At 42.1% G+C, this 26,688-nt stretch overlaps 1 protein-coding gene across 2 annotated transcripts in view; it reads left to right on the forward strand.

Annotated features, from left to right (window-relative positions):
• The window catches only part of SCFD2 (sec1 family domain containing 2), a 725,068-nt gene that overhangs the window by 648,911 nt on the left and 49,469 nt on the right, over positions 1-26,688 (forward strand). Inside the window, exon 7 of one of the 2 annotated variants that reach the window (XM_073608450.1) lies at positions 3,783-4,048. In XM_073608450.1, coding sequence (XP_073464551.1) covers positions 3,783-3,797 — 15 coding nt within the window. In that variant the 3' untranslated portion in view covers positions 3,798-4,048. Of the gene's footprint in view, positions 1-3,782; positions 4,049-14,076; positions 14,212-26,688 lie in introns of those variants that run through there. The other variant, XM_073608448.1, reaches the window with a different exon arrangement.

The following is a 26,688-nucleotide window of genomic DNA, read 5'->3' on the forward strand; positions in this document are numbered from 1 at the left end:
CCACTAGCCCCGCCAATTAAAGGGGATGTACAGGTACGCCCATTTGCCCACCGCTGCCATTGTGCCGATGTATATCAGCGTGCAGCGGCTGGCAAGTGGTTAATTTTGAAACAGGTCAAAGTTTTTGCTAATACATATTCATTTAAAAACAAAACCAATCTGCAACAATTTTTATAACTACATTTACATTTTTGCTTACAGATATTTACTTTTCTTGAATTCTGTAGTCATCTTTTGCCTCGTCGTCTAATTAGTGACACACGTGAATGGATAAACGAGATACAGTAGTCATGTCATAAGATGGCACAATACATTGCAAGGTTAATATGTAAACTGCTATGTCTTTGGAAGTATAAAAACACAAATGAGTACAGCTTAGTTCTGCTCAGATGTTTTCATCTATATTAAGTAAGGATAAAAATGTAATGTGTTTGTATTCAGAAAGAAAATGGCCCCTGCTTATTGTTGTCGGCAGCATGAATAAAGCACAATGAGGTATATGAGCCAAAGTTGTTATTTTCATAATGTATGATTATACACTGTCAGTCGTCACGTCAACTGTTCTAGTGTATGTGCATTAAGTATTATTTAGCTTTCTGCCTCCAAAAAAGCAGATTTGTTATTTGCAGGAAAATATGTGGTTCTAGTAATGAGAACTAATTATATTCAGGGAATTGCTTGCCGAGATTAAAGTGGCATTAGCAAATGTATTGTTGTTGTGAATGTTTTGAAGGCATTCTAAGCCCATTTAGAAAACAGCTACATATTTGTCGTACATCTAGAGAAAATGTATTATTTCTGTCTTTTAATATTAAAAAAACATAGACCCTTGTAGGGTGGTCTCCTACTTAGGAGGGAGTAAAAAGTACTGTGGCTGTTTAAAGGAGTTCTATAGTCACAGCGTACACTTTCATTTTATAACATCAGCATTGTAATAGCAATAAAATATGGTTGCCATTTGTACCGTTTTTGAGGTTTCTGTCCCCAGGAAACAAGCGTCCCTGGCATTATCCATGGCCGCGGTGCAGTGCAGGGGCGTCTCTAGTGCTGGGTTGATAAGGATCTCCATACCATGACAGCCTAACTGTGCATTGCAGTCAATGTTTATTCAGACCTCTGACACAGCAGCTTTTATAGAGCCAAGGAAGGGTCCCCTCAAGTTCCTGCTTAGCTCTGATAAGCAATGTCACTTGACACTGCAATGGACTTCCTCCTCAATGTGCTCTGCCAGTGTGAGGTCTGGGAAGTGAAAAGCGAGGGAGAAGTTTGCACAGTGGGGTCTGTGCTGTGTACTGAAAGGGGGAAAAGGTCTGCACTGAGGAGAGGAGATTTGTTTTGGGGGGGTCTGTGGTCCATACTGAGGGGAGTCTTTACTAGGGGAAGATATATACTGAAGGGGTGGGAAGGGGGGGGGTCAGTGGACTGTACTGCTAAGCAAAGATATTTATTAGCGGGGCTGTACTGGGGAGGAGCAGAAGTCTGTGCTGGGATGAAAGGTTGTACTAGTGATGAAAGGTCTGTACTCAGGGGGGAACTGTACTGGGGAGCAAGGATCTGTGCTAGGGGCAGGAGTCTGTATGATGTGGGGGGTGAGGGAGGTCTGTGGTTTGCATTGGAGAGGGGTCTGTATTAGGGGTAGAGCTCTGTATCGTGGAGGGGACAGGAAGTCTTCACTGCCGAGGAACGATCTGTGCAGACTTGTGCTGCTATCTGGGAAGAAGCTGGGGGCCTCCTCTGGTTGTCCTCCAGACCCTGCACCTCCTGTTTCCCAGCCCCTAGCTCCTTCCCAGCAGAAGCACAAGTGTGTACAGATTGAGCCTGTCCTGAGTCTTAAAGGGCTGAATACCGTCTATATCTGGTGACACTGATAAAAGCTGTAGTGGAGTCGGGAGATCGGAAAGTGATGCATATATACCTATACTAAGCACTATATGACCTCAATTGTTTTTTAGGTCAATAAAGGAAGGTGAGCAGACTGTGAGCACGAAGGTCTAGTGGTGTTGCATACAGACAATGTCTTTTTAGGGATGACCTTGCCTATCTCAGCAGAAAAATGCTAAACTGCATACTGCATCTATGACAACAGTATGGCTTTGTGTTATGGGTGCTTAACTGGCCTGCCTGCAGTCCAGACCTTTCACCAGTTGAAAATATTTGGCACACCTTGAAGAAAAAAAATACAACAAAGAAGACCCAGGACTGTTAAGCAGTTAGAATCCTATATCAAGCAAGAATGGGACAGCATTCTTTTCCAAAAACTCCAGCAAATGGTCTCAGTTCTCAGATGTTTACACAGTGTTGTTAAAAGAATAGGGGTTGCTACATTGTGCAAAACATGATGCTGCCCAAGTTTTTTGAGACATGTTGCTGCCATCAATTTTGAAATTACTTTATTTTTTCTTACAGTGGTACATTTTCTCAGTTTAACCACTTCAGCCCCAGAAAAATTGGCTGCTCAATGACTAGGCCATTTTTTGCAATACGGCACTGTGTCGCTTTAGGCTCCACTATTGCAACCCCAAAGTCGCGTGATTTTACCGTGATTTTTTGCTGCGACTTGAAGCAATACCTGTGTATTCTTGAGGTCTATGGACCTCAAGTTGCATCAAAGTGGGACCAAAGTAGTGCATGGACTACTTTGAAGTCGCATAGATATGAACGGTACTCATTTGAAATCATGGGGTATGACTTGTCATGCGACTTTTCAGTCCCAAGTCGCATGAAAAGTCACACTAGTGGAAAATGAGCCTTAACTGGCAATTGCACGGCCGTGTGACGCTGTACCCAAACAAAATTGACATCCTTTTTTTTCCCACAAATAGAGCTTTCTTTTGGTGGTATTTGATCATCTCTGCAGTTTTTATTTTTTGCGCTATAAACAAAAAAAAGCCACAATTTTGAAAAAAACACAATATTTTGTACTTTTTGCTGTAATAAATAGCCCCAATTTTTTTTTTTTTTTAAAAAGCACATTTTTTTCCTCAGTTTAAGCCGATATGTATTCTTCTACATATTTTTGGTAATAAAAATCGCAAAAGGCGTATATTGATTGGTTTGCACAAAAGTTATAGCGTCTGCAAAATAGGGGATAGAATTTTGGCATTTTTTAATTATTATTTTTTTTTACTAGTAATGGTGGTGAGCTGCGATTTTTATTGAGACTTCGACATTACGGCAGACACAGCGGACACTTTTGACACATTTTTGGGTCAATTGACAATTATACACTGGCAGGAAAGGGGATAACAATAGGGGGCGAGCAAGGGGTTAACTGTGTTCCCTATGTTCTGCCTCTCGTGCTCTCGATCGCTCGTGGCCAACGGTCATCGCGACCGCCGGTCACGAGCATCAGCACCCCCGCTGTGCAGCGGGCGCGCGGGCCTGCTATCCCGCTTAAAGGGACCGACGTATAGCTACGATGGTTCGCGGGATCGTGCTGACCTGCCGCAGTATAATCAAAGCAGCTGGTCAGCAAGTGGTTTTCTATTGTGATTGAAATATGGGTTTATGAGGTTGGCAAATCATAGCATTCTGTTTTTATGTAGAATTTACACAGCGCCCCTTTTGGAATTGGGTTGTATGTAATCAGCCATTTTAGAATAAAGGAGTCTTACAAGAAACTTCCTGTTATTCTTCAAGTGTAGTATTGAATTAAAAAAAATAGAAAAATTATAAACCAATATCTATTGTATTCAGTGATCTTAAGTAAGAATTGGTGTAAAATTTGTTGATAGAAAAGCACCCACTCTTTTTAATGTGCTGTTATCTCGTTTGTTCTGCAGACAATGGAGAAATGAGAACAATTGGATATCAATTAAAAGTTTGTATAGGAGGACTAAGATGCTCATGTTGTAAATACATTGGACATCCCTGTGAAATCAGATCTACTTCCACAGATAAAACATAATCTATTGAGCAATTAGTAAATTGTAAAACTAGATCTGTGTTGTACGTAAACACTTGTGACATGTCATTTTTGAAGTATTATGGGGAGAGATTGTATAAAATATATATTTTTTTCTTATTGTTTTAAAAATGTTCTAAAAATGTGAAATTTAAAAAATAAAGCAGTAAATCTGACATTCAGCAAATATCCACTGTGGGCACCACCAGTGAATGTTTAGTGCCCCCACATGTTAACCAGTAAGATTGTTTCTTTCCTTCTCTTCTGATAATGAATGAAAGGTTGTCATTGCTATGTGCAACATCTGTCATCTTTTCCCTTAAGGCATTTTAATAAGTGAGTATAGACCTATCCTACAACCTAGATACTCTTCCAATGTTTGCTAAACATCCATGGGCTGTTATCCACTTTGTCATGAATATAATTTGTATGTTCTGAATTATTCATTCTGAGCTATTGAAAGAGGAGGTGGATTTAGATTAAGCAGAAGTCTTTAAATAAAAAATGTTAGTTCCTGGAAACCATTGTTGATTTGTTACTTTGTGAAAGGCGCCTCAGTGAGGCTCAATGCATTGTAGTGTTGACTCTCGGCAATTATTGAATCTTTTATTAATGAGAGATTCACACAGTTTAAACAAAGAGCCAATTATAATTAATTGCTTTTAATGGTCTCTTAACATGAGAATTAAAATTGTAATATTTTGCTCTGTTTTCAATGTAGAAAGCTGACATTGCTTCCTGAGAAAAACATTATTGAAAGTAATGTTTAGAAGGAGATATAATGAAAATGTACATGATATATAGTTTTGACTAAGGAAAAAAAATAAATCGAAAGTTTAAGTCACTAGTTAGCAAAATGCCGCATTCAACATACAACAGCCAAGTTCATAAAGAGTTTAAAAGGGTTTTTACAGATATCTGGATCCACAAGGTAGAAGATAAATAAAGGTGGGCATGGCTTAACTAAATATGTTCAAATGTGGGGTGAATTGGGGTGGATTGGCTCAGACTGGCAATCTGATAGCTGTGATATTTGGCGTTTCTTAGGTTTCAGAGAGTTTGTGGACAAGTATAGGCTCTTTAGTCCAAGTCAGCCTTATTTTAATGAAATAACAAACATAACTGCAGTTGGTCCCTCAATAACAGTGAACTGCCTGCAGGAGGAATCCTTATTTGTATTGGATCACCAGTAGAAGTGATTTGCCAGCAATAATGAACATTGGATATGACTAAAACTGTAATTGTGCAATATCCTTTAGATTTACTGCAGCTATGTATTGTGAGGGTTTATCTGACTAAATATAGGCTGAATGCATTGTTTAGGTGGACACACATATGGCATAGCTGTTGAAATTTCTAAGAGAGGTTGTACATTTAGATACATTAAAGCCGCGTACACACAAGCGGAATGTCCGACAGAAAAAGTCAGATGGAAGCTTTTCATCGTATATTCCGATCGTGTGTGTGCCTCATCGGACTTTTTTTTTAGAAAATTTTGACGGACCTAGAAATAGAACATGTTCTAAATATTTCCGACTGAACCAATTCCTATTGGGAAAACCGCTCGTCTGTATGCTGTTCCGACGTACCGAAAACAACGCATGCTCTGAAGCAAGTACGAGACGGAAGCTATTGGCTACTGGCTATTGAACTTCCTTTTTCTAGTTCCGTCGTACGTGCTGTATGCCACCTCGTTCTGGACGGTCGGACTTTGGTCAGACTTTGGTTTGACCGCTTGAATGGAATTTCCTCAGAGTTCCGTCGGAGAAACCTTCAGAGTTTATTCCAACAGCAAAACCGGTCGTGTGAACGCGGCATTAGTCACACTTGTGGCTTGCCACACACCAGTAAGATTTGTTTGATCTTTTGGATTAGAAGCATATACCTATTGCTAAGTAATGTAATAGGATATCCCTCTCCCAGTTATTGGTAAACTGCTTAGTGGTGTGTACTGACCATTGATCAGATTTAAAGCAAAAATAAAATCCTTAACTCTCACCTAACCCCCTCCCACTCATTCATCGATTTGTTCTTAAAAAAAACCTTCCAAAGCCCATATTCTACTGGTGGAAAACAGTGATCCAGCATTGAGGTCTGGGCCCGCCGATGACTTGTTTCTGTTCCTCATAGTGATGTCACCATACTGCCACTGGAACCAAATTGAATTAAAATACAACAAGCCTAAATAATTATGACCCTGCATCTCCTAACATCATGTCTGGTGAAATAAGACCTTTTTATTTACATGGTGGTCCTCTTCTCCATCCCTCTCTGTTTTTGTCCAATATGGATGACAAGTAGGAGATGGAGGAGTGAGGATTTTGTCCGTTGAGATTCTTTAGGAGTGTTATATAATGAGATTCTCCTCTTGCATTGTGACCACCAAACAGTTTTCTGCTGCAGCCAGACACCAGAGAAACAGCACAGATATGTAGAATACTCAAAGTGGTATTAAACCCTCAGGATTTTAAGCCTGCACGCATTAAGCTCAAAAAAAAAAAAATAGAGATTCCTTAGTAAACTATCTGTAAAATTCTTACAGTTTACAATTTTCAATGCTGGATCCCCCCCCGAAAATGTAACACCAGCCGCCACTGGTACTTAGTAAGTGATTAAATCAGCTGCTGAAACTGCTTTAAGTGGTTCTAAAGGCTGAAGGTTTTTTACTTTCATGCATCCTTCTGTGTTCAGCGGCCTCCCAGCCCCTCAATCCTTACCTGAGCTCCTTTCCGATCCAGCGATGTTCGCAATAGCCTTGGCTGTCCTCGGGACTCTCCCTCCTCATTGGCTGTGACAGTAGCGGGAGGCAATTGGCTAGTGAGCCAAAGAGGAGAGAGCGGGGGGCGGGCCAAGCCACGACTCTATGTGTCTTATGAACGCATAGAGCAGCGGCTCAGGAGTGAGTGTGCAGTGGTGCCCCCAAGGCAAGCGGCTTTCTCTGGGGGCACTTCTCAAGGCAAAGGAGCAGAAAAGAAGAGGATTGGAGCTGTTCTGTGCAAAACCACTGCATGGAGCAGATAAGTATAACATGTTTGTTTTGTAAAAGAAATCACAAAGCGAAGCTTTACTACCACTTTGCTAAAACCGAGGGTTTAATATCACTTTAAGGCTGGGTTCACACTGCTGCGGTGCGGGAACGCAGCGAATTTACTGCGGGTTCCCGCATCGCACCAACTCGCACGGCAGTTCACACTGCCATATGCGAACTGCTGGGGAGTGTCATACAATGTTAATGACACCCCCAGTTCAGCCCGCATATCGCAATGCGAACTGACAATTCGGACATTTTCGGATCGCATAGGTGTGAACACCCATGCGATCCGATTTTGGTCCGAACAAAAAAAAGGGTCCTGTGCGAGTTTGGACCGAATGCGGTGCGATATCAGCCATACTATCTGTATGGCTGATATCGCACAGCACAGACATCGCATGTGATGTGAACAGCAGTGCGCTGCGAATCACATGCAATGTCTGCCACCTCAGCAGTGTGAACCCAGCCTTAAGCTGTCCATACAAGGATAGAATTCTTGCAGTTTCCTGCTGAGTTGATCAAAACTTGATCTATGGGTGGCCCTATTGGCTCCATTTGCAGGTTGAATGAAAGAAATCCATGCGTGTATGGCCATTTTTATTCTCGCACTACCTCTTTGTCCTCGCTGCAGGAATAGCAAGGATCACTGGTGTGTGGGTGGCTTAGCACTAGAGGTAACGTTTAGAATTAGAAGGGGAGGGCAAGCCTTTGAGTTTTGCAGGGAGTGTCCCTGTATGTAAGGCAGAGTAAAACACCATAGAGAACTGCTATCCACTATGCAACAATGTATTATTTGCCCCAATTAGCCTGACAAAGACATTAGAACAATTTAAGTGTAGTTTGAGGCTTTTTTCTCAATGTTGCATCAATGTCGATTTCTGTTCGGTTTTGTGGCGACAAAGAACATGATGTTTCCAGTTTTTTTCAGATCTCTTACGCTGCCCTATATCTCTACCATTCCTATTTTTGACATAGATCTTGTGGGGTAAGGACTGAGCACAAGTTGGCTGAGGGTGTTTTTCATATACTATTTTTTGGGGGGGTTTTGTTCTTTTTTTTGGGGGGGGGGGCGGTGATACTGAAGATATGTGTATGTAATCATAATAAAGCAGAGTGGAGTGAAAAGTGCAGCACCATTAAAAATTCTTTCTTCAAGATGGAAGATTTGCATATGGAAAGCCTTACAGTTAAACTGGGGCTATACATATTTTTGACAAATATTGTAGTTTGCTCTTGTAATTGCTTGAATTCAATTTGTGATATGTTACAGGGTGCCCTTAAACCCAGGAAAGCAGTGTGCTCTAATAAACAAACAATCACCTGCTGCTGTGTTCACTGACTCTGGTCTGTCAGGGAGAGGTAAAAAACTGGAGGGGTCAAGAGGTCCTGCAAGAAAGAGACAAATCTTATATACACTCTCCAGCCACTTTATTAGGTACATCTTGCTAGTACTGAATTGGACCCCCTTTTGCCTTCAGAACTGCCTCAATTTTTTTGTGGCATAGATTCAACAAGGTGTTGGAAACATTCCTCAGAGATTTTGGTCCATAGTGACATGATGGCATCACGCAGTTGCTGTAGATTTGTCTGCTGCACATCCATGATGCGAATATCTTGTTTCACCACATCTCAAAGGTTCTCTATTGGATTGAGATCTGGTGAGTGTGGAGGCCTTTGAATGGGTGTGGCTTGTTGTCCCTCTGCAAAGTCAGACCCACTGTTGCATGTAAAACATTCAGGTATGAGTTTCATGCAACTTTTGAGGGTTAACATTGAAGTCTATGGCCCTCGAGTTACATGAAAATCAGACCAAGTAGTGCATGAACTACTTTGAAGTCGCTGCAACTTTAAAGTAGAACTATAGGTAAAACTTTTTTTTCTTTTTGGATAAAGTAAGGGAGGGTTATAACCCCTGTCAGGTTTTTTTCTTCTTTTTTTGGCCCTCTGTGTCTCCCTGGGGAGATTTCTCTTCACTTATCTTAGTGAACGCAATATACAGGAATATGGGAAATGATTATCGACACCAACACAGGTTGAACTGGATGGACTATTATTGTCTTTATTCAACCCTACCTACTATGTAACTTCCTGTCCTATAACTAAACAGGAAGTGAGAAGAAATCCCTGAAAATGAAGGTAACTTTGGGGACCCCCAGGTCACCAGAACTAGTGTCCCTTTGGAAGATTTCCCCTCTTTTACTTTTCTGGGGACAACCCAAAATCTGGGATTTTCTTTTACTTTCACTTTCAATGATAATGGTAAACAGAACAAATAGAAAGGGGACACAGACAGCAATAAAAAACTGAAATGCGTTCTAATCCCTCTGCTTTCTATCCAAAACTAAAAAAGTTTTGCCTTTAGTTATACTTTGTCGCACACATATGAATGGCTACCATTGGAAAACATGGGGTACAACTTGTCATGCAGCTTTGATTTCCAAAGTCGCCTGACAAGTCGCACAAGTGTGAATGGGGTGTAAATGGTTTGTCTCAACCCTCTAACTGCTATTAATGCTGGACAGCTTGGTCTGTTAAAGAAAGTAAAAAAACAACACACTTACTGGGGGTGATTTACAAAAGCCGTGCACCATCAGTAGAGGCGCACGGCGAGGTGCAACGCACATTTCCATATTTACGAAAAGGTGTGCTGGTAACAGAGCATAAATCCCCATTTACTATAGCGATTTCGGCACACGGGAGAATAAAATCTGTGCGCCACTATGGACACTATGGCCTCCAGTTGTTCAGGAACTACAATTCCCATCATGCCTAGTCATGTCTGTGAATGTCAGAGTTTTACAATGCCTCATGGGATGTGTAGATCCGCAACAGCTGGAGAGCAGTTGTTTGAAGATTCCTGATCACTCTAGCATGTCTTGAAAAAAGGTGTTTTTTCAAGTGTCTTGTATAATGCCCAAGAAATATAGTTTGGAAAATACAAGTGGGTCATGGCACATCTACATTCCAAATTTGGCACCTAAGATGGTCATGCACTATGCAATCTGATTGGCCAATCTCTGTACAACTCGATATTTAGGCAAAATAGGTAATAAGACGCACTTGAACAATTAATTCAAAATATAGGACATCAAACAGGCTCTTGTACTAAATCTATTTTATTTAAGATCTAACTGATTGCAGTGTATGGTCACCTTTAAAGATCAAGATCGGAAAAAAAATATTTATTGGGTTTAGAAACACTTCTCTGTTCTTTGTAATGTATTGAAAGATTTGGGTAAAAAAAGAAAAAAAACACATTTCAAAGATATATTAGAAGTAATATGAATGAGATTAGCATCAAAAGGGTTAATTAACTGAGTGCACCTACTAATTACCTAACAAGACACATCCAATGAGATGAAATGAACCAATTGTATTGGGCGTGCGCTATTATCAATGAGAAAACCGCAGTTACCCTAGCACCAGTTTCAGTTTACATATGCAGGTATTTATTATCGTTATTTGCGCTTCAATGTGCATCGGTTCGCACGTTCAATTAATGACTTTTCCGGTGCACCAATTAATGTATGAACTGGTGCAGTGCCTTCTTCTTAGTAAATCACACCCCTAGCCTGTAAAAACAGGCAAAAATAAGAATAAAGACCTTTAAAAGGAAATTAAAGTAGCAACAACATCTAAGAATTGGTAATCTGCAATATATTACATTTTTGTTTTTGGATTTAACACAGTTTTAAGTATTGGTGTCCGATTGACTTTTGGTCGTTTTTACAATTGCAAGCTAGTTGAAAGCGGCATTAAATCATAGAAAATTGCTATGTGTATATAAAGCATTACCTTGATTAGAGCATGGAGTTGGCACTGGCTAGTGTATTTTATCTTACTGTGCATGCCATATTAACTGTACTGGAATAGGCTAACATAACAACATAACGGTTAACTTAGATTGCTTTGATATTCATGACATTGCAATTCTGCAACATGTGCGTGTGTTTTTATTTAGTCAGACTTGAACTTAAAAGCCTCATCAGCATGTACAGCCATATATAGGCTTCCTTGTAGTGTAGGTGTGATCTGCTAGACTTACAGGGCAAAATGGAATGTTATGCTATCTTGCCTCTAAAGCATGTACAACCATAGCAAATCTGGGGTATTTAAATCCGATGCCTTATCTTTGTGCGAATGGAAATGCTAATTATGCAATAGAGAAGTTCTGATTCACACGGATAATTCTTTAACCATGGCACACATGCTTGCTATATTTTTATATCATTCTTATAATGATTTCAGCATATGTTTAAGGCTGGGTGTACACCGAGCGGATCAATTGGACGGACTCCGATTGCTCAGCAGGGGATCACTCCATTGATCGCCACTGAGCAGGCGGATGACAGGTCCATCTCTGCTCACTGTGCAGGGATGAACCTGTCCGAGCCCCACTGTTCTCTATGGGGAGATCGGATGAAAACGGACAGCCTGTCCATTTTCATCCAATGCCATCTGATCCAATCTGCTGGATGGATGGTGAACGTTTCACTAGCCGTCTGTTTTGAGTGGATCTTGTCAGATCGGATGGCAGGGGGGTGTCAGCTGACACATCTCCGCTGACATCCGCCTGCCCACAGAAGTCAATGGGTGGCCCGCATGGATACGCCTGAAAAACGGACAGGCGGATTCGTGCTTGCCTGAATCAAATCTAAATGAAGGTGAATCATTCTGGGGACAAATTATGCTTTCTGACAGAGGAGTGAAAATCATTTTTAGAAGAGTTGTCAAAGAACCAAGGACTACTTATGGAGAGCTTCAGAAAGACCTGGAATTAGCAGGTACAAGTAATGCACTCACCCGCTAAGGCCTGTACGCTCACCATGCAAGACTCCATTTCTGAAGAAGCAGCATGTTGAAACCTTAAAGTTTAAAGTTTGCTGCACAAGATTTAAACAAGCCTGGAAAACTATCTGGAGGCAATAAAACACACCATATTTGGAGGTCAAATGGCACTGCACATCACCCCAAAACACCCCCATACCAACAGTGTAGTTTGGAGGTGGGAACATCATGGTGTGGGGCTGTGTTTCATCATACAGTACAGGCAAATTTCATATTATTGAAGGAAGGATGAATGGAAAAATGTCCCAAGACATTCTTGTTAAAAATCTGCTGCCATCTACCAGGATGATGAAGATGAAATGAGGGTGGGCATTTCAGCAAGGCAATGATCCCAAACACAAAGCCAAGAAATATTCTCAATTGGTTTAAAAGAAAAAGAAAATAAAGCTGCTAAAATGGCCCAGCCAATCGCCTGACTTGATTTCAATAGAAAATCTATGGAAAGAACTAAAGATCAGAGTTCATAGGAGAGGCCCACTGAACCTTCAAGATTTGAAAACTGTTTGTGTGAAAGAATTGGCCAAAATCCCACCTGAGCAATGCATGTGACTAGTTTCTCACAGGAGGCGTCTTGAAGCTGTCATTACCAACAAACCAAGTATTTAATAAATTTCAGTTAGCGTTTTCAATACTTTTTCCCTGTGTCATTCCATTTTATCATACATAACTTCATTTCTGAACTTAATTGTTTTGGTTTCTTTGTATGTATGGATTGCATGGGTTGTTACCGACATGTGGTGAAAATTCAATGCCAATAGTACCTTTAGAAATTAATGTATCTAGAAAAATGGTGATGTGTTCAATACCTATTTTACCTGCTGTACATACCTATTTGTTATGGTAGTATAACAAATCATTCACAAACATGTACTGAGCCATTTCACTTTTTAAGACTTGTTGGCTAAAAGTGCACAGACCAAGATAAACTGCAAACGTGAGAGGGGTAAGGCCACATTGAATTCAAATAAAGCCCAATTAAAATAACAAAACTGGATATGCAATCAGATTGACATTGTACTAATAATCTGTGTTTCCATAGTCCTACATTCAGTTTTCTGTTACTTCAATTGTGCAGTGTGCCTAAATACGACTGTGCAGTCTAAGACCTGTTTTACACAGCAGTGTGAACAGCAAGCTTTGACATAGCATTAGCAGATCTTTCAGCAAGCTTTGTTGAAGCTTTTAAAGTAACATTCAGCTCCAGTTTGTAAATGCTGAACACAGATCCTAATGGGAATGTTGATTGCCACTTTAAACAAGCTGCTAGCGGGCTTCAGAAATTCTTGACGCTTGTCAAAAGCCTGCTAGCAGCTTGCTTAACCACTTCAGCCCTGGAAGATTTTCTTGCCTAATGAATGGGACATTTTTTGCGATACAGCACTGCGTTGCTTTAACCTGACAATTGCGCGCAAGGGCACCGCCCCAGTGTGAAAATACACACTGAAATGAATGGGATTTTCAGGCACTATATAGAGGCTATTTCTACCACCAAAATGCCTGAAAACCACCTCAGTATGAAAGGGGTCTAAAAACAAGTAGCAATGTATTCGGGTAACTAGGGCATGAATGTTTTGGAAGCAGCTACCTATATTGCTCCAGAGAAATGTCCAACCACAGATAAAATGCTTGTGGTCGATTTGTGTTTTGCTTCATCTGTATTGTTTGTTATTTTGTTACGATGATGCATAATTCATCTTGTGGTTGTCACAATAAGTATAGATTTCCAGCCCACAAAATATATTTTTGTGGTAGGGTGTGTTGATCTGATGCAGTAAGTGGGTTATGAACCAGATCATTACTAAAGATTATGTGGCCATGCTTTTCAGCATGAATGATACCTGAATTCTGGCCAATCATAATTAAGAAATACGTGGATACATTCATAGATAGATCCATAGATAGACAAACAGATACATCCATGGAGGTCCCTTTTGCTCTTGAGACATGAATGTGTTTAGTTTATTCTGTATATTCTCCATATATAGTTGCTTTATGTAAACATCATTTTACATCCAGCGAGATGGGTACTGTAGAGCTGTACTACTGCTTCTGTGAATGAAACAGGATCTATGATTTGAAGATGGGTGGATGATTAAAAGGCCTGCCTCCTCCACACATAGAAGCTGTAGTACCGGCTTCTATGAATGGAAAAGCTGGGTGGAAAGAGTGGACATAGTCAGGCATTCTTCATGGGTACCTGTGAGAGGAAGAGTAGAGCAAAAGTAACAGAATCAATAAACAACTGAGAATTATTCTGGAACATGTTATAACATTTGAATACATTTTTTTCTAGGCCTCCTACAAGCCACTGTTGAAACAAATCATTGAAGAAATTTTCCACCCTGATCGTGCTGAGCCAATGGACATTGAACACATGTCTTCTGGCCTCACCGACCTGCTGAAGACAGGATTTAGCATGTTCATGAAGGTAGGTATGACCAGTGGTGAGTAAAGCCTGCAGAACATGCATACTAAAATTGTATCTCCTTTTATTTCTGTAATCAGCATGTATGTCCCCTATCCACCTTCAGCTTGCTCATTGGATGGTGAATCAGAATCATGACTTCGGTCCACTGAGGTTCAAGGTGGTCCATAATGCCAAAAGGTCATTGGCACATATTTACATGTGTGGCCTTGACCTGGTGCTTAGCCTGGAAGAGTGGTGTCTTTTCTGTCATGTGACCTATAACGCCACTTTCAGAGCCATTGTGCTCCTAGGAATGAAAGGCTAGGCAAGAGAAAAAAAGAGGAAAAAAACTGAGGTGGAAGGAGTAGGGTGGAGGGTAGAGGGGAAAGAAAGATGAAAATTGCTTTACTGCCTGAGGCAACGGTATTGTCATCCTTATACTACCAATGAAATTATAACAATTTCTCAAACATGGCCATCTAACATAACAGACTCAAAGTTTGAGAGTCTTGTTAACTTAGCAGTTTTTTGGCATTTCAGCATATTCTTACTAATGTATTTTGCTCTATAACTTGATAGTCTCCCTAACGTGGTAGGCTCTCTGATAATGGAACAGATAATATTGGATTTCCTTTAAGAACTTTGACTATCTGCTGGTATAGTAGTTTGTGGTAGAGTTTTTTTAGTTGTTCACCATGCATTGGATATTTTGTATACATGTGTAAAAAGTACACTGTTTTTTCATCATTATTCTTCGTTTTGTGGATTCAGGCCCAAATGTTGGTATGTATGCAATTTATTCACAAAATTAAGTACTCCACTTCATTATGGTGCCTGAGCTGGCACTATCCCTTATCTCCCCCAATGCTTCAAACCACCAACACAATGCTAGCCTCTCACTGTGACTCTTTAGCTATCTTTATGTTATGGACATAACATTAAGTGCATCCCTAAATTGTTTCCCAGATACACATAGCAGCATAAATCAGTTGATGGAACAGGAGGAAGACCATTAACATACCCACCTCAAGAGGAGGTCAACTGCAACTTTGATCTCACCCAGCTCATGGCAGGATTAGCCCTTTTCAGAAATGTCAACCATTCTGATCCCTCTTATATTGAATTGTATTGCAACTGTACTGTCTTCCTTCATTTTGTAAAGTGTTGAGGAAAATGTTGCTTTACAATTTCATAAAGCTGTCTTTTCAGCTATTGTCCCTTTGACCCTTTTCAGCTAAGTTTTCTTGAGGAGAGAGCAGTGTCAGACTGCCCACACCGAAACCGTTGTAAGGAGTCACATCTGTAATGACCACCAATGTAAGGTGTCACTACAGTTTTCACTATAATTTTTTTTTGGCAATACAGAGAACGAAGGGGGCAAAGGGGAAGTAAAAGTGCATCTGTGCCTAGACTGTGGACATTAAAGTATTTGCATATTTTTAACAAGCAATAAAAAAGCTTTAAAATGAACCATCTTTGACATCTCTAGCTGCTTGCATAGTGAAGTAATTCCTAAAAAAACAAATTAAGACACTCTAACGGCCCTTTTTTTTGCATAATACACATCATAAACACCATAATAATGTTCAGTAGAGATTTGCAGAGACCTAAATACTATTTCAGAGATTTCTCCATGTAAACCCCCCCCCTCAACAAAACGTGTTTTTATGCTGTCTTATTACCAAAATGACAGTGCATTCCCCTGTCGTTCACATGCTGATATACAATTTTAAATTTTTTTTCTAAATTGAATTAATGTTAGCTGAACATAAAGTTCATCTGCCAAAATAACTTGCACTGTAGTTTTTTGACTTTATATCCGGTGCTACTGTAGGTCAGTTTAGAACATCATCACACAAATTTTCCTTTTTCTTTCTGGCATTATCCTGTCTTTTGTTCATCTACTCTGTTATCTGCGTGAATAAAGCTTTCAATAGTCCAAAGAGCACATGTGTCTGCATGTGTTGTAGCAAGACAAGGCCAACAATAACCATTCTTGAATCAGAGTCCCAGAACTAGAGAAGACAGTGCTGTGACAGCAACAACAGCTGAGAAAATTCAAGGCTTGTATTTAGTTGACTTACATGGTGATTATCATTTAACAATGTAGGAGTAAATTATTTGTTATTTTTGGTTGTGAAGCATCTAAATAAGAATAGTCTTGCATTTGTACACGTGCATCGTTCATGTATCTCTAGCCTCGTGAGTCTGCAAGTGATAAAGTAATAATCCCTCTGCTATTGTTAATCTTTTGATACCTTACGGAGTAGTAAATTCTGAAAAGGCAGGCTTGTCAAAGGAGGTGACTAAACACCGTCTTTGATCTTTTACATATGAAGGTGTGTTATGTAAGTCCAGCCAGTTTTAAAACACTATTATGCTTGAAATAGATCCAGCAATTTATTTTTGCCTGATGTGCATGGATCATATTTATTTAGTTTAAATTTATATGTTTTAAAAGCCCAATTCCGGCTTCACTTTTTTGTGTTTTAATATATTCCATTAACCATTACAGTAAAATGTCAGTAGTGTTTTTTTTCCACTACTCACCCCTCCTTCCTTCCTTGTTACTTTGATCCCCCATTTTCCTGTTCTAGACACCAAAAAAGATCTGTGTCTGTGGTTACATCCAAGAAAGACTTCTCTCAGACGCACCTTCAAATGGAAGATCAATCTGCCACCCAAAAACATAAAAAGGGTTGTCATGGGTTTTATAACCCCTTAACCAATTTAAATACAGGGCACTTTCCGCCTCTTCCTGCCCAAGCCATTTTTCAGCTTTCAGCGATGTCACACTCTGAATGACAATTGCGTGGTCATGCAACATTGTACCCAAATTAATTTTTTAGCATTTTATTCACACAAATACAGCTTTCTTTTGGTTGTATTTAATCACCACTGGGTTTTTTATTTTTTGCTAAAAATAACGGGGAAAAAAAACGTTTCTGTCAGAAAATTTTGTAAATAAGTAATTTTTTTTTCCTTCACTGATGTGTGCTGATGAGGCTGCACTGATGTGTGCTGATGAGGCTGCACTGATGTGTGCTGATGAGGCTGCACTGATGGGCACTGATAGGCTGCACTGATGAGGCGGCACTGAAGGGCACTAATATGCAGCATTGATGGGCACTGAAATACAGCAATGATGGGCACTGATAGGTGGCACTGATGGGCACTGAAAGGCAACACTGATTGGCAGGCACTGATGGGCACAGACTGGTGTCACTGATGGGCACAGACTGGCGTCACTAATGGGTACTGCTGGGGCTGCATTGTAATCAGGGCACTGATGATCAGTGCCCTGATTACCTTTACAAATCTTCCCTGTGAGGAGATGCTCCTGATCGGCTCTCCTCAGCTCACACTCAGTAGAGCAGATAAACAGCACTTCCATGTTTACATGTGGACGGCTGTGATTGGACACAGCCGATCACCTGGGCAAAGAACCACGGCTCTTTGTCGAGATCGGGGTTACACCGTGTCTCATGAACAAACTAAACTGGGCGCCGTCATTTGACGTCATCCCAGAACGAGAGCCACACCACTCCGCCGTTATTTGATGGTGGGCTGGCAGGAAGTGGTTAAAGTGAGGTTAAAGCCTAACGCTATTTATTCTTAAAAATGTTCCTTTCCCCTCCTCCTACCTATCTTGCCTAACTTTTGTAAAAATGATCTGTATACTTACCTTTTTTACTCCACTACGGTCTGGTCATGTGATCCCACAGCTCTAGCTCCCCTGTATCAATGAACAGTGGTTGCATGGGAGAGGAACTGTTCACAGCGGCTGGGTCATGGGAGTCTATGGGTGTTGTCATGGCTCTCATAATTCCCGGTCGAGCGCTCCATGACACAGGCGAGCTGGAGCTGCAAGGTCATGTGACCAGACCAGATCAGACCGGGTAGATAGGATAGGTAGGAGGAGGGGGATGGAACATTTTTAAGAATAGTTAGGCTCTAATTCCACTTTACTGAAACATTGGATAGCAGATTCCAGGCAATTGTGCTGCAAGTTTGAAAATGACTTGCTATTGCTAGACTTGCCAGGCTTCACAAGTTTGTTGCACAATTGCATCAAGTCCGCAATGCATGACTCCAGATCAACTTTATTTGCAAATATTCTGCAAGTCTCCTGTAAGTTCTGGTTCAGTTATGTTGTGCAATAGTCATCCCACCACAGGGGTCACAGTGGCTGAATTTTAATGCTGTAGACTTGTAGAGCTCTTGCTGTAGACTTACCACTGCAACTTTGCTCATGCTAGAGACTTGCCACGCCAATTTGCTACAAATTGGAAAATTGTCAATTAGAAATTGTGCTTCAAGTGCTCTGCAAGTGTATACCTTGTCAGTGAAAATGTGTAGCAAGTTAACAGGCTTAGAATTCAACACTGCCACAAATTGGGGGGGGGGGGGGGGGGGGGATAGAGACGAGTCACTGTTTTGACACATTGGGGTGGATTTATTAAAGGGAAACAGACAGTGAGCTTGCTCAAGAGCTTAGTAAATGAGGGTAAGCTCTGCTGGCTTCCATCATCTAATTATGTGCAAGCAAAAATGCCTTTTTTTTTCAATTTCCCTTGCACGTGATTGGGTAATCTTTGCAAAGTGAAACGTCACCTCATTTCCTAAGCTCTGGAGAAATTGGACTTGCAGAGTGTGCAGTCTAGTTGCCTTTAGTTAATTAGCCCCATTTAGGTTTGTAAATACCAGGCTTTTTTCTAGTAGGCAGTAAAGATTGTGAAGGAATTTATTTTTTATTTTTAAAATAGCCGCTTGTTGTGGGAGCACTCGCACAGGCTCGATCCTGAGCTGGGCTCTGTGTGTCCATTGACATAAAGAGCATGGCTTGCCCCTGCCCCCCAGCTGTCTCCTCACAGGCTATGATTGACAACAGGAGCCAATGGATCCTGCTGCTGCCTCCTTGGCCAGTGCCAAGAGAGACGCTAGAGGCACAGCACTGGATTGAGATCAGACTCAGGTAAGCAAAAGTAAGTAAAAACACCTTCTGCCGTTAGAACCATTTTAAGCTTCACATTCTGGCTGGGTATGATAATGCATGGTATATCTATCCTATATTTCATAAATAAATGAACATTTTTATTTTTCAATGCTGCCCTTAATGAATACATAAAAACACATTACATCTCCTTTAATAGTACAATCCACCCAAAACTAACCATTTCTAACATATGTTTGGAAACTAGCAGTGATATCTACCTGCCTTTCCCAATATGCATCCCACATCTTCTTATGTAGCTGAAACAGGGTGAGAAAGAACTCACAAAATAATTGTGTGGGTAAGGTCAGATGCCTCTTTCAGGTGGAAAACAATAGAGATTATCCAGGAAAAATGCAAACTGGCCAATAGAGTCTTCTGAGAGAGCTCTTGATTCCTTTTACATTTTACAGTTTATTCTTCCTACCTATTATGTAATTAGTCACTATATATGTTTTGTCTTGTTCAGCTGCCACTTGCCTCATAAAAAGTCCCAACTTCCTTGTTATGCCCTAGTTGTACAATTAAGTGATTGGACGAACAGGAAGTGAGGAGAAATCTCTCCGCTTCCTGTTTATTTAAAGCTGTCAGAACAGGAAGTGAGGAGAAACCTCCCTGACAGAGACAGGTTACAGGCAGCAATGGAAACACATTTTCTAGTAGACTGGGGGAGGCTTAGAACATCTGTTAGGATTTTATTGCTGTCTGGGTCTCCATAAGAGAGATTTTACCTTGTTTCCTGTTCAGATGACCAGTGTCAGACAGTTAATTAAAATAATTAAAATCACTTTTCAGGATAGTATTTAAAATCAGGCAGAAATGTCACAGAGACTGCCTGACATATTTAAACCCCAGAGATTTTGTTTTTCCCTATCCAAACAAAAAAAATGGCTGGACTTTGACCTCAGTTTTTCAAAACACTAGTCAGGACATAGGCAATGAAAGTAAAAAATGGGCAATGAATGTGGAAATGCATCCAATCCCTGTGCGTGAGGTGTCTTCAAGTTTATTTTGGTGCAAGAAGGGTGGAGATGTCCATAAGGCCTGGAGTAAAGTGGGGGTATAATATATATAACTTATATCATTGTCATTATTTTTATTTCATGACAAGCAAAAGTGCCCATTTCAGAACAGGAAAGTTTGTGGAGTGGACCAGAGTGTTATGTAGGGGTGGCAATGTCATATAATGAGTGGGGTGGATGGCAGAAAGCCGCTGGGACCCAGGGAGTGTTAGGTGGATGAGAGGGAGGTAATGTGATTTGGGGCAGTAGGGTTGATGGCAGAGTAGTGCTGTGGCCAGGGTGAAGAGGAGGAAGGGGGTGGGTGCCATGACTTTGGGTGTGGGGTGCCACAATACCAGGGTAGAGGTGAGTGTGAAGGAGGTGCTGTGATCAGGGAAAGGGGAATTAGGGTTGGGTGGGGCGGGGTTGATGGGGGAACAGCAACCATGGATGTAGATGTAGGTACTGCAGCATGGTATGAGGGATGAGGAGTGGAGTACTGCAGCATAAGATGGGGTAGTGGGTAGCAGGGGACCACAGTGTTTGGTGGAATAAAATGGAGCAGAAGATGGCAGCATCGGCTAAGGAGGTTGTGGAGCAGGAGACCGCTGTTTGGAATGTGGAGATAAGCAGGGGAACGCATAGTTGAATTGTGGTGTCAAAAGTGGAAGGGACAATGGTGTGGTTTGGAGCATTGAGATGTAGGGCATTGATAGGTGAAGTAGTAGGGAACAGTGTGGAATTGAGGGGGTGAAGAGGAGAATGCATGTGTTAGATGGTGAGGAGTGGGAAATCACAGTGGAAAGGGGGATGAAGAAGCAGTGGACTGTAGTGTTGAATGAAGGGGTGAAGAGTGGAGGACTGTAGAATGGAATGGGAAAGCCAAAAGTGGGGGACCACAGCGTTGGATGGGTAGGGAAAGAGCAGGGGACCATAGTGTTGGCAGTGGACTGTAGTGTTGAATGAAGGGGTGAAGAGTGGAGGACTGTAGAATGGAATGGGAAAGCTAAAAGTGGGGGACCACAGCTTTGGATGGGTAGGGAAAGAGCAGGGGACCATAGTGTTGGTTGGTATGAAGAGTCAGGGAACGTCGCGTGGGATGAGGGAAATGAAAAGTGGTGGGCAACAGCATCTTATGGGGGATGAGGGACAAGGGGAGGCAGTGGCATCTGATGGAGGGTTTAGGAATTTTGGGCAAGCAGCATCTAATGAGCAGGAAAGCTCTAGCATCTGATGGGGGTAATGAGGAGCAGTGGGGGCAGCATAATCTGTTAAGGGGCAGTATGAGCTCATGTGTGGATGGTGGTTGCAGAGGGGAGAGCTGTGCTGTTCTGGAGGCAGCATGGGAGATGGTGCGATGTAATGTGGTAAACTGGGCAAATTATGGGGAAGTAACTGTGCCAGGAAGTACAGTGGGGTGAAAGGGACAGCCAGAATACTCCAAATTCTCGGCCTCTGTTCAACAGAGTAGAGAAAATGGCAGCCAGCGAGATTCAGCCTTTAGCTGCAACCACACTGTTCCTGTCAAATACTATCCAGCCCCTTGCTATTTTCCCCTCTGTGCTGAACACAGTTATAAGTGTTATAATGCATTATATACAGTACAGAATAATCCTCAAGCTTCTTAGGAAATGAGCAGCCCTAAGGTTATCATTTTACCACCTTTCCTAGTAGCAGATAGTTTTCAGATTGTTGGGCTGTAACAGTACAAAGCTGTTAGTGGCAATGTGACCCAGATACAGGTTCAGTCTGCCCCACACCTATGAACACTACACCTGGTCCCACTACCCAAGCATATTGTTCCTGTGGCTTTCCTACAACTCCAACCAATTTTCTTTTTTTCCAACAACAACAAGTTGGACTGCTTTAAAAAATTTACCATGGGAATGTTTCCATTGTTCTAGAGCCTAGGAGAATGAAATTATATTTCTAAATGACCATGTAGTGGAAACAATTCGTAGATGACTGCTAGATGTTTAGAATAATATTGTAGATAAAGATCCGAAATCTGTTCGGGAAAACATGATGCAAAAACAGCCAACTTGGAATGAAAAGACTTCTGTATATATCTATTAATCTATAATATTTTGGAGAATGGCCATCTGTTTGTTCAGATTACTGGAAAAAAGATTGCACATGGAAAACACTGTAATTCTATTGATTCCGTATAATTAAAAAACATTTACAGAGTTTCAGCTTATAGTTTACTGCTGTCAGTTAGTTGCATTCAATAACATATTTTGGCTTTATTAATTAAGAAAGTTTACTAAGTTAATTGATAGTATTAACTAATACTAACATACTAACAGTCAGTAAAAAGTGAAATGTGATTGGTAGTTTTAATTCTTACACTTTACATTACCATAATAAATTATCCTTTATATGCATCCAGGGTGGGAATCTGAGCAGGAGCGTTAGATAATGGTCAAAGTCTTCCAAATGTCAAAGAAAATCCGACACACAAATGCTCCTTCTTTATGCAATTTTATTCCAGCACTTCCAGCAGTTACATGTCAAAGTCTACCTGAGAACAGACTCTGCATATAGAAAATTATGCTACTTCTCAAACCTATGTTTATATGCAGCTGGTTGTTTTCACACTTGTAGTGGTCAGCTCTGGACCCGTGGCATTTCTGTCTTGTGTACAAGAACTAGAGCCTATTATAACCCATGGCTAGTGTCATGTTCCTGGGTTTGAACCTGGGCTTTTCTGGTTCTTTGCTGTAGTCCTGTTCGCTCTGCCACTGACTCTCTGCAGCTTACACTCAGCTTAGTACATCTGCTCCTGGGACTCTCTAGGTCCACCTGCCTTCCAGCTGCAGTCAATCCACAATTAACCCAGCTTAAATTGCAGGACTTCCTGTGTACTGGGTCGTTTGCTGGATCTGTTGCCCTGGTTGTGTAATTTACTGCTCACTTACTAAACTTCTGGACCTTGACCTCTGCCTGTTTCCTGGATTACTCTTTGCCTGACGATTCTATCTTACTCTGCCAGTCTGTGTATGGCCCTTCCTGCCTCCGACCAAGCTTCTGGATTCTGACTTTGTACCTTGCTGTCAAGATTTGTTGCTGACCCGGCCCAGATACCTTACAGCTAGGCAGTAGTTTGAAGTGCTTAAAGTGTATTTAAACCTGAAAACAAAAATGCAATGTATTGCAGCTCACCAGTCCTTAGATGTGGTAGTTGCATTCTTTTTTTTTATATATCTATTAGGTCTTTTTTCCCTTTATTTTTATTTGGTGTTCCTGTCAGTGTTTGTCTGTTATTTTTCGACTTCCTTTAATAGATCAATCTGTCCAGCAAAACTGGCAGTTAGATGAAGAGACAAACCATTTAACACTGGTTTGCTTACAATGATTAGCTTTTATTCATTGATGTAAACCCTTTATTTCAAGAGAAAAAAGCTACTGTACCTACTTAAATAGAGTTAGTTGGAGTTAGGCTTTAATTTTTTTAGTCATTTATGTAGAGTCCATCTACAGCTATTAGTCCATCTTATGCCACATACACACGACCGGACTTTCTGGGAAACTAGGTCTGACGTTCTTCCCGGCGGACTACCGCCAGACTTTCTGAACGGACGGACTTGCCTACACACGACCGGACTTTCCGGCAGACTAGGTCCGCCGGTCTTCCCGACGGACTTTCGCCGGAGTTACGGCGGACTTTCAGAATGAACAGACTTGTCCACACACGGCCAAGTCCGTTCATTTTGAACGTGACTCGGGTATGATGGGACTAGAAAAGGAAGTCAATCTCGCCGCTTTTATCGCCGAGATTGACGCCTTGCGAGCCCCATCGCGGGGCATACCAGGCCTTTAGGTCTGGTATGGATTTTAAGGGGAACCCCCTACGCCGAAAAATCGGCATGGGGGTCCCCCCAAAATCCATACTAGACCCTTATCCGAGCACGCAGCCCGGCCGGTCAGGAAAGGGGGTGGGGACGAGCGAGCGCCCCCTCCCTCCTGAACTGTACCAGGCCGCATGCCCTCAACATGGGGGGGTGGGTGCTTTTATTAAAGGGGGCTCCCAGATTCCAATAAGCCCCCTGCCCGCAGACCCCGACCACCAACGGCCAGGGTTGTCGGGAAGAGGCCCTTGTCATCATCAACATGGGGACAAGGTGCTTTGGGGTGGGGGGGCCGCAGGGCGCCCCCTCCCCCAAAGCACCCACCCCCCATGTTGAGGGCATGCGGCCTGGTACGGTTCGGGGGGGGGGGCTCGCTCGTCCCCACCTCCTTGCCTGACCGGCCGGGCTGCGTGCTCGGATAAGGGTCTGGTATGGATTTTGGGGGGACCCCACGCCGATTTTTTGGCGTAGGGGGTTCCCCTTAAAATCCATACCAGACCTAAAGGCCTGGTATGCCCCGCACTCGCCGCAATAGGAAAATTGTTTTTTCCTATTGCAGCGAGCGCGAGATGCAGCACCCCGCCCTTGCATCGTATTTGGTCCGTCGGATCAGCATACAGACGAACGGGCTTTCCGTCAGGAACTGAGTCCAGCGGACTTACTACGGAAAGATTTGAAACATGTTTCATTTCTAGGTCCAGGGGACTTTTCGGAAAAAAAAGTCAGCGGGAGCCTACACACGATCGGATTGTGCGGCAGATTCCGGTCCGCCAAACCAAGTATGCCGTAAAGTCCGGTTGTGTGTACACGGCATAACACTACCCTCTCCACAGATTGACAATATTGCTGTTCAAGGGTGGCTATAATACTCCTCCATAGATACAGTTGCAGAATGAGCATAGCCACCCTAAAACAGGCTAAGCCAGATGTCTTCAATCTATGGCCTTCCAGTTCAGGAACTACAATTCTCATCATGCCGAGTCATGTCTGTGAATGTCAGAGTTTTACAATGCCTCATGGGACGTGTTGTTCCACAACAGCTGCAAAGTCATAGTTTGAAGATCACTGGGCTAGCAGATAACCAAGTAAAAATTAGGGAGAAAAAGCCTAAAAAAAATATTGCAGATACCACATGAAAGGATTTTTAAAGGAGAAGTACAGCCAAAGCTTGTTTGGCTGTTCTTCTCCTGTGGATCACAGGAGTGCAGTTCGTTCTGCACTCCTGTGGATCACAGGAGGGCAGTTCGTTCTGCACTCATGTGACCCATTTCCAGCAGACAGTGGGCTGAAGCCTGCTGTCAGCTGACGTCATAGGGCTGGTCCAGGCTCGGGCAAGATCGCGACCAAGTGGTTGGAATCTGCCCACATGCCTGGACCGGCAGACCGGCTCAGCCTCTCAGTGAGCCGCTGAGAGCCTGGGCCGGCCGCTCCCACCCCCTCCACAGCCCCGCGCTCTAGTGAGCACGGGGGCAGAGCAGAGACCCGGTGAGTGACAGTCACCAGCTCTCTGCTCAGGGAGCTCTGAGAACCTAGCGATCGGCGGTGTTTGATCACTCGGTTCTCAGTGTTAGAGCTGGTGGGGGACAGATGCAGCATCAGACCGATGCTGTATCCAGCTAGGTAAGTATGATTCGACAAAAACCCAAATTCCCATACTTTTATTTTAAGCTGCAATATATTCATTCTATGGGTATAGATACAGTTTAATGTTTTTTTACTTCCTGGGCTGGATTTCAACATCATTCCATGTTCCAGCAGTGTTCACTTATGCCACGTACACACGATCGGATTTTATGGCATACTTGGTCCGGCATACCGGATTTCGTCGGACAATTCGATCGTGTGTGGGCTCCAGCTGACTTTTTTTTCTCAAAAGTTTGACGGACTTAGATTTGAAACATGTTTCAAATCTGTCTGACGGACTCGAGTCCGGTCGAAAAGTCGTCTGTATGCTAGTCCGTCGGACAAAAACCGACGTTAGGGCAGCTATTGGCTACTGGCTATGAACTTCCGTGTTTTAGTCCGGTCGTACGTTATCACGTACGAATCCGTCAGACTTTGGTTGATTGTGTGTAGGCAAGTCCGTTCATTCAGAAAGTCCATTGTAAAGTCCGTCGAAAAGTATGCCGGACTAAGTCTGCCATAAAGTCTGCTCGTGTGTACGCGGCACTAGGCTTCTGTAGACTGTTAGTATGTTAAAATAAAAAAGTTAAGCATTTTCAATGAAAATTGTACGAATGTGTAACAAATCGGAGGCGGGGAGCTACAACCCCCTGTGTAAACTCTGGCTTTGCTGTCAGCTGTCACAGTTTTGTAAAGGTAGTCCCTAGTTTAAAAAAACAAAATTCTCCCTGGTTTTCAGTACTGACCAACTGCCAATATGAACAACAGTAGCTTGAACTGAACTGTATCTAAAGCCAAAACCTTTTTTTTAAATTTGGATGGAGCAGTGGATGTTTAGAACCACTGTCGGTTTTTCCCTCATTTCCTGTCCTAGAAACACACAACCAAAGACAGATGTCACTGAATAGGTGCATCACTAGCTCCAGTTCCCCACATGGTGTCTTTCCCCACCACACACTGTGATTTCCCTCCTCCAGCTTCTATGCCAAGACAGGAAATAATGGGAGGAACCATTGAACACAGCAAGAGG

The sequence above is a fragment of the Aquarana catesbeiana genome, linkage group LG01 (genome assembly GCF_042186555.1).
Source record: "Aquarana catesbeiana isolate 2022-GZ linkage group LG01, ASM4218655v1, whole genome shotgun sequence".
Lineage (NCBI taxonomy): Eukaryota > Metazoa > Chordata > Amphibia > Anura > Ranidae > Aquarana > Aquarana catesbeiana.